Source organism: Aphanomyces astaci (genome assembly GCF_000520075.1).
Source record: "Aphanomyces astaci strain APO3 unplaced genomic scaffold supercont1.218, whole genome shotgun sequence".
Lineage (NCBI taxonomy): Eukaryota > Oomycota > Saprolegniomycetes > Saprolegniales > Verrucalvaceae > Aphanomyces > Aphanomyces astaci.
The window spans coordinates 1-10,608 of NW_009798481.1; the positions used below are offsets into that span (position 1 = coordinate 1).

At 50.5% G+C, this 10,608-nt stretch overlaps 4 protein-coding genes across 4 annotated transcripts; 1 reads left to right on the forward strand and 3 right to left on the reverse strand.

Moving 5' to 3' along the window:
• Positions 1-331: 331 nt before the first annotated feature.
• Positions 332-5,133, reverse strand: H257_18783 (hypothetical protein; the record flags this gene model as incomplete). The annotated part of the gene is made up of 12 exons (XM_009847906.1): positions 332-521; positions 669-747; positions 1,350-1,807; positions 1,973-2,068; positions 2,135-2,288; positions 2,624-2,823; positions 2,878-3,168; positions 3,260-3,707; positions 3,782-3,915; positions 4,056-4,139; positions 4,248-4,780; positions 4,854-5,133. The coding sequence occupies 12 exons, from the start codon at positions 5,131-5,133 to the stop codon at positions 360-362; spliced, it is 2,919 nt and encodes a 972-aa protein (XP_009846208.1). The 3' UTR covers positions 332-359.
• Positions 5,134-5,274: 141 nt separating this feature from the next.
• On the forward strand, positions 5,275-8,412 carry H257_18784 (hypothetical protein). The gene is made up of 4 exons (XM_009847907.1): positions 5,275-6,264; positions 6,312-6,416; positions 6,482-6,568; positions 6,658-8,412. Exons 1-4 carry the CDS (start codon positions 5,305-5,307, stop codon positions 7,126-7,128), a joined length of 1,623 nt encoding a protein of 540 aa, XP_009846209.1. The 5' UTR covers positions 5,275-5,304; the 3' UTR covers positions 7,129-8,412.
• H257_18785 (hypothetical protein) lies at positions 7,112-8,414 on the reverse strand. Its single transcript, XM_009847908.1, has 2 exons — positions 7,300-8,414; positions 7,112-7,219 (listed from the first exon to the last, which is right to left on the reverse strand). Exon 1 carries the CDS (start codon positions 8,393-8,395, stop codon positions 7,397-7,399), a length of 999 nt encoding a protein of 332 aa, XP_009846210.1. The 5' UTR covers positions 8,396-8,414; the 3' UTR covers positions 7,112-7,219; positions 7,300-7,396.
• A 248-nt stretch (positions 8,415-8,662) lies between these two features.
• Positions 8,663-10,333, reverse strand: H257_18786 (hypothetical protein). Its single transcript, XM_009847909.1, has 10 exons — positions 10,289-10,333; positions 10,081-10,235; positions 9,836-10,020; positions 9,716-9,789; positions 9,575-9,660; positions 9,450-9,524; positions 9,289-9,401; positions 8,973-9,216; positions 8,846-8,919; positions 8,663-8,773 (listed from the first exon to the last, which is right to left on the reverse strand). Exons 1-10 carry the CDS (start codon positions 10,299-10,301, stop codon positions 8,713-8,715), a joined length of 1,080 nt encoding a protein of 359 aa, XP_009846211.1. The 5' UTR covers positions 10,302-10,333; the 3' UTR covers positions 8,663-8,712.
• Between the last annotated feature and the right edge of the window lie 275 nt (positions 10,334-10,608).

A 10,608-nucleotide genomic window follows, 5' to 3' on the forward strand; every position in this document is an offset into this window, starting at 1 on the left:
AGCCAATAGCGTCGATAGATTCGTGATTCTGGACATTTGTATTCCGAATCCACACTACCCTTTTGGTGCCCTAGTACAAGCAAAACCCGAGGTTCAAGCAGCAACGCACGACCAAGTCCCACGCAGCAAACGTCGACAGCGTTCGAGTTCCGATGATTCTGACGACAAACGACATTGTCGCAGACGACCCCGCTACTCGAGACGTCGCTCTCGGTCAAGTGACCGCAAACAGTCGAGAAAAACGGATGGTCATCATGGCAGCAGGAACCACCGGGACGACCAGAGAACCACCGATCGAAGCAGTCGTCGAGAGCGACGGTAGAGAGAAAAATGATATAATGATATGGGGTTTGTTGTTATCAAGGACACAAGAGGAGGCCAGCCATGTACGCCAAGACGGCAATCGCGCCTGGCTTGGACACGGCCAAGTTGAGTTCAGAGCAATGGGGCGAGTGGATGCACCGAGGACAGCCGTCCACACAGTCGCACGTGTCGACGATGGACTTTGCACACGCGACGATCTACCAAGACAATCAACCAAAAATATCGTCAGTTCGAAGGCAAAGGAGTAGGTAGCAATTTAATTTTAAATTGTTTTATCATTTCAAATTTTCAAAAATAAAATTTAATTATTATTTTTTATTCCAAGGAGCAACGTCATATCTTACCTGGGGAAACAGCGTCGCCACACGTTGGACGATCCCTACGCCGCCTTGACAGGTCTCGTACACGATCACGCGGGATGGGCTACCCCCATGATAACGTCATCCATGCAAGTGTATATGTATTATATTATATATATATATATATATGTATTGTCGATTCGAAATTAGAGTGGGGTGCTCCATCGAATGAGCGCACCAAATCGGCAGACAATCTATTGACCAATCAAAACCCAGATCACGAATCAAGTAGCCAATCAAATCCACTCTTGGACCAATTCAACACTGAATTAGTATGTGTCTTCAATTAGTGTGATACTGGACGATCTTTGCATACAAACGTCAGGACAAAGAATCGATCGATAGATTTGGCGAAAAATTAGCCCAAAAGTCAACCAAATTTGGGGTAAAAGGACAATATATTGTCGTGTTTATTTAAACCTGGAGTGACGTGCCGAAAGTATCGACACAATGGACAGAAGAATTAGCCAATCAGATTGCAGGAATCATCAGTTCAACCAATCAACAGCTAAGTAGTGTGTGAGTTAAATTCGTGTGATGGACATCACATTGGTGGACATTTTTTACATACAAAAGATCGATGGATTTGGCAAATCAGTGCATAAGTCCTAATTTTGGCTTATTGGACAATATATATATATATATATATATATATATCGATCATACCGCGCTCGTGTTTCGAGCTTGGTCACGTGCTCCGTGGCCAGATCTTTGCCGTCCACGAGCATAAAGTGCGGGATCACGGCCAGTATCAAATGGTTGACACCGTGCAGCGCGTCTCTGATGGGGTCGCGCAAGCCCTTCGAAGGACCTCCGACATGAATCGGAATGTCCATCCACACGGCATGACCGTCCGCTTCCATGGGCGGCAGTGAAAAGTCGGTCCGGTTCAAAATCTTCTGCGTACGTTTCTCGAGCGAGTAGCACCCCACGACGTACGTTGTCGCATGCGCAATACCCAAATGCACATGCGACGAGTACGCAACCGACGGGAGAAACGTCGTGGAGATGTCAATGTCGGTAAAGTCTCGGCAGCATGTGTAGTACTTGAGTCGACTGGGGCTTTGTTTGGCCAAGACGATCTTGGCGGCTGTGTCGACTCTTGTGATCAAATACTCTCGGCCCTATGATCGATCGATCATAAGGAAAAATGTCCATCAAAATGAATATATATATATATATATATATTCATCTTGATTGACATTTGTCTACTATATATATATATATATATTCATCTCGATTGACATTTGTCTACTATATATATGTATATATATATAGTAGACACGGACTTGGTGTAAATAGGCGGCGGTGGGGTACACTTGGAAAAACACGCGGTTCCCGGGGATGGTGTCGATCACGGTGTTGTCGTTCAAGACGTCCACTACCTATATATATCCGAATTTCAAAGGGCAATCTCGGACATGATATATATATATCAGAAGCGTTCGTACGCTATAGTTTTCCGACGAAATGTCTCGAATGGTCATATCCTGCAGCGATATCTTGGCAGGAACTCGGAACCCTCGTTGATCACCCAGTGCCATCAACTGCCCCGCACTCGCCATCTCGACCACGATCTCGTCCACGTGACGGGTAAACATGACTCTAGAGAATCCCACAGAAAACCAAACTCAAACGCGATTCACTTTTAAAAATATATAATAATCATACATGAAAATATTTTTATTATTATTTGACAAATTATTATTTTATTTTTATTATATATTAATTTTATTCAAGAATTTTTATTAAGGTGCGTGTATAACAGTATACTAACTACTATATAAAAACATACACTTGTACCAAAACCCAACCCAGCTAGCTACAAGACATGAACTGTGGAGTAATATGTGACATCGTTCGGCTTTGAATCCCATAAAGGGTCGTCCTGAATCTATCCTCCACTTGCAATCTCCCATATATATCGAGACTGTATGTACCTGTCAATATCGAGGGTACCGCTGCGAGGCGACAGCAGGTCCATCTCCAACGATGCGCACTGGAGATGCTGCTTGACAACGAACAAGTTGGTCGGGTCCAGCACGACTGGTTCTGGCGGTTTGGCAAACATCGCCGACCCCAATGCAGTGTTGTACGCGTCCAACGGCGAGTCAAAGCATACGATCACCGCCATCGAGTCCTACTTGATAGTGTCAACTAGTACTACTACAACATACTAGCAACGAGCGCATACGTGGCCACTGCGGCCGGCGCGCCCGGCCTGCTGCCACATGGACGCTATCGACGGGGGGTACCCGAGATGCAGCGTACATTCCAACGACCCAATGTCAATACCCAATTCCAACGCGTTGGTCGCAACCACGCCTAGTAACTCGTGGCGAAACAGCTGCGCTTCAATCGCCCGGCGGCTTTCGACAGAGTACCCGCCGCGGTACCCCTTGACCCGCGGAATCAAATGGCTTTGGTTTTGACGACGCAGGATGTTGTGCGTGTACTCGACCACCAACTCGGTCAGCTTGCGGCCCTACATATATATATATATATATAAAGAGTTGTGTCGAGTAGTGGCCAGTGCAGTTTGGTCTTGAAAGTGCAGTGTGATGTTGCATACATACCCTGCAAAACGCAATTGTGGGCACTTTGGCGGCGACGAGCGTGGCGAGGATCTGCGCGCTCTGGAAGATCGTGCTGCCCGTGAGGTCGGGGTTGTGGGGTTCGTTCGGGTCGAACGATGTCACAGGGGGTGGCGTCGGGCGCCACACGACAAAGTGTTTGGTGCCGCAAGGGCTTCCGTCCTTGTCTTGTTCAATCACAGTGACCTCTGGACTAGCGTTGGTGTTGGGGGAAGGATCATCGTCGGGAGTCCTAGCAGCAGGTTGCAACGACTGGTGAGGCACGAGCCAGCTAAAATGCTGGCGGGGGTTTTGAATAGACGCGGAACAGCACACGACTTGCGGTGAGCTGCCGTAGACATAGCATAGTCGAAAGAGTCGCCGGAGGATATTTGCGACGTGGGACCCAAAGATACCTCGGTACATGTGGGCTTCGTCAATCACGACAAGCCTACAGCGCCGCCATGTGGTTCAATTACTCTTGAGAATGAGAAATCGATGATGACGGCAGCAGTTCGTACGTACTTGAGCCGGGACAGCACTGTTCTCCATGCTTTATGCTGGGGCAGGATAGATACATGCAGCATGTCTGGGTTTGTAAAGAAGACTCGCGCGGACTTCCGTAGTCCGGCGCGCGCCGCCATCGGTGTATCTCCGTCCTAGTTGTAAAAAACCCCATTATGTTATTAATTACTAGCTAGTACTAGTAGTATGTACTATAGGGCAGTAGTACAAGCAAGCGTCTTTTCGACCACATTGCCTTTTATTATATATATATATCAGGATAGTCAACGCGTACATAAGTAGCACAAAGAGACGCGTCCAAACCATCGCAGCGGGTAAGGAACGTCCGAAACGACTGCACTTGGTCTTGTGCTAGCGCCTAATTGATGCAACTTGGCGTTAAAAAACATCAAACATATCGTAAATATATATATATATATATATTGCAACACGACACAAGAAATGCTGATTGAAATAATGTACACACCTTGGTAGGAAAGAGGTAGAACGCCGTGGAATTCGAAGTTGACAAGGCGTGGGCGACAGGCACGTTGTACACCATGGATTTGCCGCTCGATGTGGACGTGGAGATGACCACGTGGTGGCCTTCCAAGATCGCTTGGATGGCTTCTGATTGGTGCGAATAGATCTTTTCGAAGAGGACGCTGCGGCACACGGTGTCGCACACGCCCAGGTCTTGGAGCTGTCGGTCTCCAAACCGAGCAGCGCGTGACGGAATCGTTTCAATGTGCACCACCTGTCCGTCGTAGTAGCTGGCTTGCATGAGAGTGTTCAAGTACGGAATAGGAGAGGACGCCGAAGGCTGCGACGAGGTCGATTTCAACCGCTTGAGTGGCTCGAACTTGGGCACGTTGGCCAAGTCAATGGTGGTCGTCTGGAGGGCGTGCTGAAATAGAAGCATCCGCTTTGTGCTGGCTCGCTTACTCGGGTGCGGGGCGTCAGGGAACTGCACCAACTCGATGGTCTCGTGTGGGTCGACAGCTGCCGGGTTGAAGTCGTCTACAGTATTCACGAGCATTGGTTCTTGTGGTGAGCTACGTGTTCCTAAGGATCATCCATGAGGCGACCATACCTTGCACAATGACCTTGTCTCGTGCTTGAATGTCCAATTTCACCACCCCGATGGAGACCATTTGCCGAACATGGGACACCTCGAGACTCGATGGGTTGCCGGACAAATGCGCCGCGAGACTGACGATGGTCTTCAGCGACGGGATGGCTTTCTTGCCCACGAGGAAACAGTAGCAGCTATCCAAGAGCTGGAAGCGTTGGATCCAAGGAGCAGAGGCCTCCGCGCTAGCTGTTGGCAACGCGTCCGTCGGACTGGCAGCGGGCTTTTTCCGCTTGGACATGATTCGAACTTGCAGCGCCAAAACCCGAAAACCTTTATTAATTCATACGACACAGCAATACCTTTGTAAACCAATTCGAAGTTTGGTACTTGGACGAAGTTCGAAGGTACAGAATTGCCGTTGTGTCGTTTCAGACTTGACCAAATTGTGACGGTTGTGCGAATTGCTGGCATGGAGGTAGCGCGCACGACAATTCCGGGGCTGAGCTTCCCGACGGACCTCCTCTTCAACCTAGACGCTGTGCGGAAGCATTGCACCGCCGATCTTGCCACACACAATGCATGCTTGAGCATGTTGAAAGGTCGCATGCAGCTCGAACACTACTACGCGACGGAATTAGCGCGTCTAGCCGACCAGTTCAAGATTGACGACGAGGATGACAGCAACGACCCTGTCGGCGCGGAACTTGGTGCAATAGATGGCAAGCGCGGTGCAGACGACGATGACGGCGACGGCGGAAACGACAGAACTTCGCGATCGAGCACCCTCAAAGAAGCGTTGCGGGGCTTGAGGGCGCAGTACACAAACACAAGCGTGCAGCACAAAGCCCTGGCGGCGAATCTGGACGAAGACGTGTATCAGCCCATGCATACGTTGTACAAGTACTTGGTCAAGAAGGAATCCAAGTTGACGGTGTGCACGACGCGGGTGCGCAAGCAAACGAAGGCCTTCGAAGAACACTACCGCAAACAACATATCAAGTTCGACAAACACTTCAAAGACGCGTCGACTACATATGCCCAGGCCATGGACGTCGGCATCGCCCGGGAAATCATCCACAACCAATACCTGGCCTCGCCAGTGCACCTCCGCCCACATGAAAAGCACCATCCTGACAAGCGAACCACTCCGCCACCTACCCATTCTCTGGACCCAGCAGCTACAAGTGATGCCGTTAGCAGTCCCCAGCACTCACCCGAATTGATCACTACGATCGGCACTCCTGCTAAACCACCCCCTCCTTCTTCCCCCCACATTACCGTGTCGGATGGTACCGGCAACACATCTCGGCCTCGGAGCACCTCGATGAGTCGGTCTACGCTAGACGGTACCAAGCTCGTGAGCTGGCTATTGCCCAGTGGTCAGCAAAAGAAAGACAACTTGCTCATCACATCCGTGAAAGCCATCGAGGTACACCTACCTATTTGGATGATGTTGATCACTGACCATCGTTCTAGACGGCCGAAACGTCGCGCCACGAGTGCCGCGTGGCGTGGAATGGGTTTGAAGACGCACGGGTTGCACTATTCCGGTCCATCCAGTCCATCTTAAACGATTACCAAGTACGTTGGATCCATTGAGTACTTGGACGTTCATTGAGTACTACTTAATCATGGTTGCTATGTAGCATATGGCCGAATACAGCATTTCGAATCTCACGGCAAGTCTGCGCAAACATGTCATCTTTGAATCGTCTGCCCTCGCCAACTCGCAGGTAATACACTCGTTTACTAGTTTCACTGCCCCTTGTGGTCGTCGTGAAGGTATTTGCTTTGAACATCCCTGGTATATCTACATGTGTAGTACGATTGGCAGATGCTGGCAACCGTCATGGAAGCCGTGGACGCCGAGCGAGACATTCGGGCCTTCATCGTAGCCAACCAGCGCATGGTGGTACCGTCCATGACAGTCAACGACTTGTGTCGTGCCGACAACTTGCCGCTTCCTCCGTCCTCCGCGCCGTTGGCGTTGGCCGACATCACGACGCGCAAGTGTCCTGTGGATGTCACGGGGAACACGCACACGGTGTATGGCTGGCTCACCACTCGATCGCAGTCTTGTCAAGCGAAGGGCAATTTGCCCTTGGTCGTGTCCACTGTCACAGCCAAGGCGCTGCTGGCGGCGCTAGAGGCGGACCAGCCAACTAGAGGTGATGACAAGCAACCTGAATCGACTGGCGAGCGAGGGGACGTGTACGAGGCAACCAAGGCGCTAGTGGATATGGGGGGGCCCCAGTCAAACGACGACAACGGATGCTGCGAAGATCAGTGCTAAGACTATATATTTAAGCAAGTTTATGACCGGTACAATACTGCTGAGCTGCTGACATTCGTGGTGTTCTGACTACCACGCGATCATAGCAAAACTAGTCCATTTCGCCGTTACATGTGAAGCATGATCCCCCAAAATGTGCAAATTTGGGTGAATACAGTATGTATAACCTACCATTTACACAGCAGGCGACCCTTCATACTTTGTCACACTAAGCACCTCGACCACTGACACCCCAACGTAGCATGTAAACCATTGAAATCCGTTTCGATTAATCAAGCGGGGGGGTCGGGAGGACAAACGCATGGAGCTCGTCGAGGAATTGGGGCAAATATCGCGTGTCGTGGGAGAAGAAATGATCGGCGCCGTCGTACACGATCAACTTTGAGGCGGGGGCGGAGGCAGCGGCGAGCCAGACTGCGTCCGAGTCGCGGTGATCCTTGGAGCCGTTGATAAACAGCACTGGACCACGGTACTTCTTGAGGGCTTCCGCTGGATTCGTGGCTTTGAGAATGGCAATCTGGGCCTTGGACTGGTGAAAGAAGAACCCGCATTTCTTGATGTCGTTCTCAATCATGTCACGATCCAAGTGGCCGTTGGCTTGCACTTGGTCGTGCATGAGTTTGAGCAGTGTGGCCGCGCTGAAAGTCGAAGACACCCAATCCAGCACAATCAGCCCCAGCCCAGCCGCCCACCCACGGTTCACGCCGACGTTTTGACCGCACATGAGGATCACGGCCTTGGAGAACATTGTTGGGTGCTGCCCCAATAACTCCATGCCAATGTAGCCACCGAGGGATCCACCGACATACACTGGCGCGACGTCACCCCGCCACGTGCCGGCTAGCGCCGCGCCTTCCAAGATCACCGCGATGGCAGAATCCAGCGTCAGCAGCTCGTCCATGCGACTGCCGTGGCCAGGCAAGTCCACCAACACGCAGCGCACGTTGACCGCCGCGAGTGACTTCGCGTGCGGAATGAACATGCTGCGACACCCGCCGCCCCCGTGCACAAGCACCACCGCGGGTCCGGCGCTCTCTTGGATGGACGGACCAAACACCTCGACGTGTTGGGTCATGTCCAGCGCCCATTTCGAAGTAAAGCATGCCTTGCACATGGACGAGATCGTAGTCGGGTCCGTGTACAGGGCAAAATCGAGACATGTCGCGCAGCACACGCGGGAGCAGAGTGCGCAGGCGGTGCCACGATTGAACCAAGCACCCAGGTGCTTTTGGCAGTCGGGGCACACGGAAGGCGCAGGAGTTGACATGCCGCGTTGGATATGAAAATGGCAAATCCGTAGTTTTGTCGAACCTGTATTAGGAGAGTGGTATTGAGAGTGTATGTGAGTGCGGAGTGTGTGTGAACTCAACATGCATTCCTTCAAATTCTAAGCTTGCATTCACTATAGTATACAGTGTTTAGAATATATCTAGCTTTGCCCATTTCGAAGATCACCGTGTCGTTTATGTGGCATCCCAGCGAAATGCGAATTATTGCCAGCTATGTATATCGTCGTGGAAAAGGTCATGTATATATATATATATATTATATATATATATATATATATATACGACGGTCAACTATTTATTGGATCTCGCTGCTGTACGAGTTCCACCAAATGAGCAGCAATTGCAACACCGCCATCCTATGTCCGAGCGAATACACAATAATATCAACATCCCCTCCGAACAACCAAAAATCAAAGCGAGAGACGTACGCCAGCAGCATGTAGTTTCGAAAGCGGCGCTGGTCGTGGTTGGGTTCTGGCACCGTGCCCTTGAGCCCATTCAACTATATCCATATGAGTCAGTACTACACCTCATACACAACATATTAGCTTTTACCGTGAAGAAGGATGTGGCAATGCCAGTGTACGCCAACACCACGTAGTACGGAATGTAGCCCAAGATCAAGTGCACCACCGTGTTGATCACAAGTGCCACGTATTTGTAGCCCGTGAACGACACCAAGTCCAACCAGTTAATTTGGCTGTTGAGCAGATACAACCCAAGCTTCATGAGGCAGATTTCCACCAGTTGCATCAAGCAGCAGTACGTCGACACTTCGGTAATCACATCCGGGTTGAACCTATCAAAGTTCCATATATATATATATAAACTCTACATAACACGAGCAAATATCTATCGAGTATTATGTTACCGTCCAGACGCGCCCTTGATGTACCCCACAATCAAAATGTACGTGACAAAACTCATCAACGGGATGTACAAATCCGGCGCGTTCTTGTCCATCGACGGCGGCGCGTACACGACCTACACACATTCTTTTAATAACCATCACTCTGAAATGAATGGACGTACGTCGACGCCGGTGTTGTTGCCTTCGTTTTGCACGATGCGCCGCCAATCTTTGTGGATGAATGGACACAACAGCATCTACACATCTATTCTCACACACAAGTGTCTTGACGAAGGTCGAAGTGTACCTTGAGCCGGTGCACGACATACGTGTTGTTGACTGTAAAGTAATACTTGACCGATCCAAACATGTTCAACGCCCCAGCCGCCGCGCCTACAAGGGGAAAAAACGATGTGGTGACGGCAATGATGAAGGGAAGAGAGTGTACCAGGCATGAACGACTTGACTTGGTCTTCCATCATCTTGGCGCCGTGATTCATTGCGTACGCTGCCATCGGATTGCTACAAGGCACGTGATGAGCAAACTGGGTGGGGTGGACTCGTGTACTTCATGAGCTCGGGGTTCACGGCTTGGCCCATCTCGCCAAAGAAACCACCCATGCTGTTGTTGCTTGATGGGTGATTGCTTGCACCCATCATGCCGTCGGGGTAGGTAGGATGGGAAGGAGATGCTCCACCATACTGCGGTTGCGGCTGCACCGGTGCAAGCGGTTGGCCGCTTTGGTGATATGCCTGTATGGTCGTCCACTCAGTCGTCGAGAACATGAATGTATGATGCAATATGAGCAATACCGGCTGATCACCGTACGCAGGAGCTCCTCCCACTGGCGGACCAGAAGAGTAGAAGCCATCGGCGGCCGCTTGTTGCTGCGGTTGCTGCGAGAATGCTGGACGTTGACGTTGTTGGGGGTGCGGCTGGTATGGCGCGTTGGGGTTGTGGAAGGGGACTACTCCATGTCAATGAGAGACGAGACTGCATCGAGCCAACTCCAACGAGTACCTTGATGTGCCATGATATGGGGCGAGATGTCGGAGTGCGGTCCAGAGGAACAAAAAGTGGTTTTGTTGCCGCCATGTGATTGGTTCAAATAGTTTGGAATGAACAAATATCATTGGTCAAAATCTCCATTTATTATTCCTATTTCGAAACGGCGGCGGCGTCAGGGGTTTTGGGGTTTGGGAGTTTCGGGGTTTCTGCTTTCCTCGTCAGCTTTGGCCGTCGCTTCGATCTGTGGCCGGATTTCCTGACGCCACTACCCATGCACGTACATGCGAAATGAGGTTCCAATGACAAGGATACATATATATATATATATATAT

Excerpts from the sequence above, each read along its gene's own strand:
- H257_18784 (XM_009847907.1), top strand. The coding sequence starts at position 5,305 with ATGGAGGTAGCGCGCACGACAATTCCGGGGCTGAGCTTCCCGACGGAC. Across the intron at positions 6,265-6,311 it reads CATCCGTGAAAGCCATCGAG|ACGGCCGAAACGTCGCGCCA; the intron begins GTACACCTACCT and ends CCATCGTTCTAG. Across the intron at positions 6,417-6,481 it reads CCATCTTAAACGATTACCAA|CATATGGCCGAATACAGCAT; the intron begins GTACGTTGGATC and ends GTTGCTATGTAG.
- H257_18786 (XM_009847909.1), bottom strand. Across the intron at positions 10,021-10,080 it reads CTGCGTACGGTGATCAGCCG|GCATATCACCAAAGCGGCCA; the intron begins GTATTGCTCATA and ends ACGACCATACAG. Across the intron at positions 9,661-9,715 it reads AGTCAAGTCGTTCATGCCTG|GCGCGGCGGCTGGGGCGTTG; the intron begins GTACACTCTCTT and ends TTCCCCTTGTAG.
- H257_18785 (XM_009847908.1), bottom strand. The coding sequence starts at position 8,395 with ATGTCAACTCCTGCGCCTTCCGTGTGCCCCGACTGCCAAAAGCACCTG.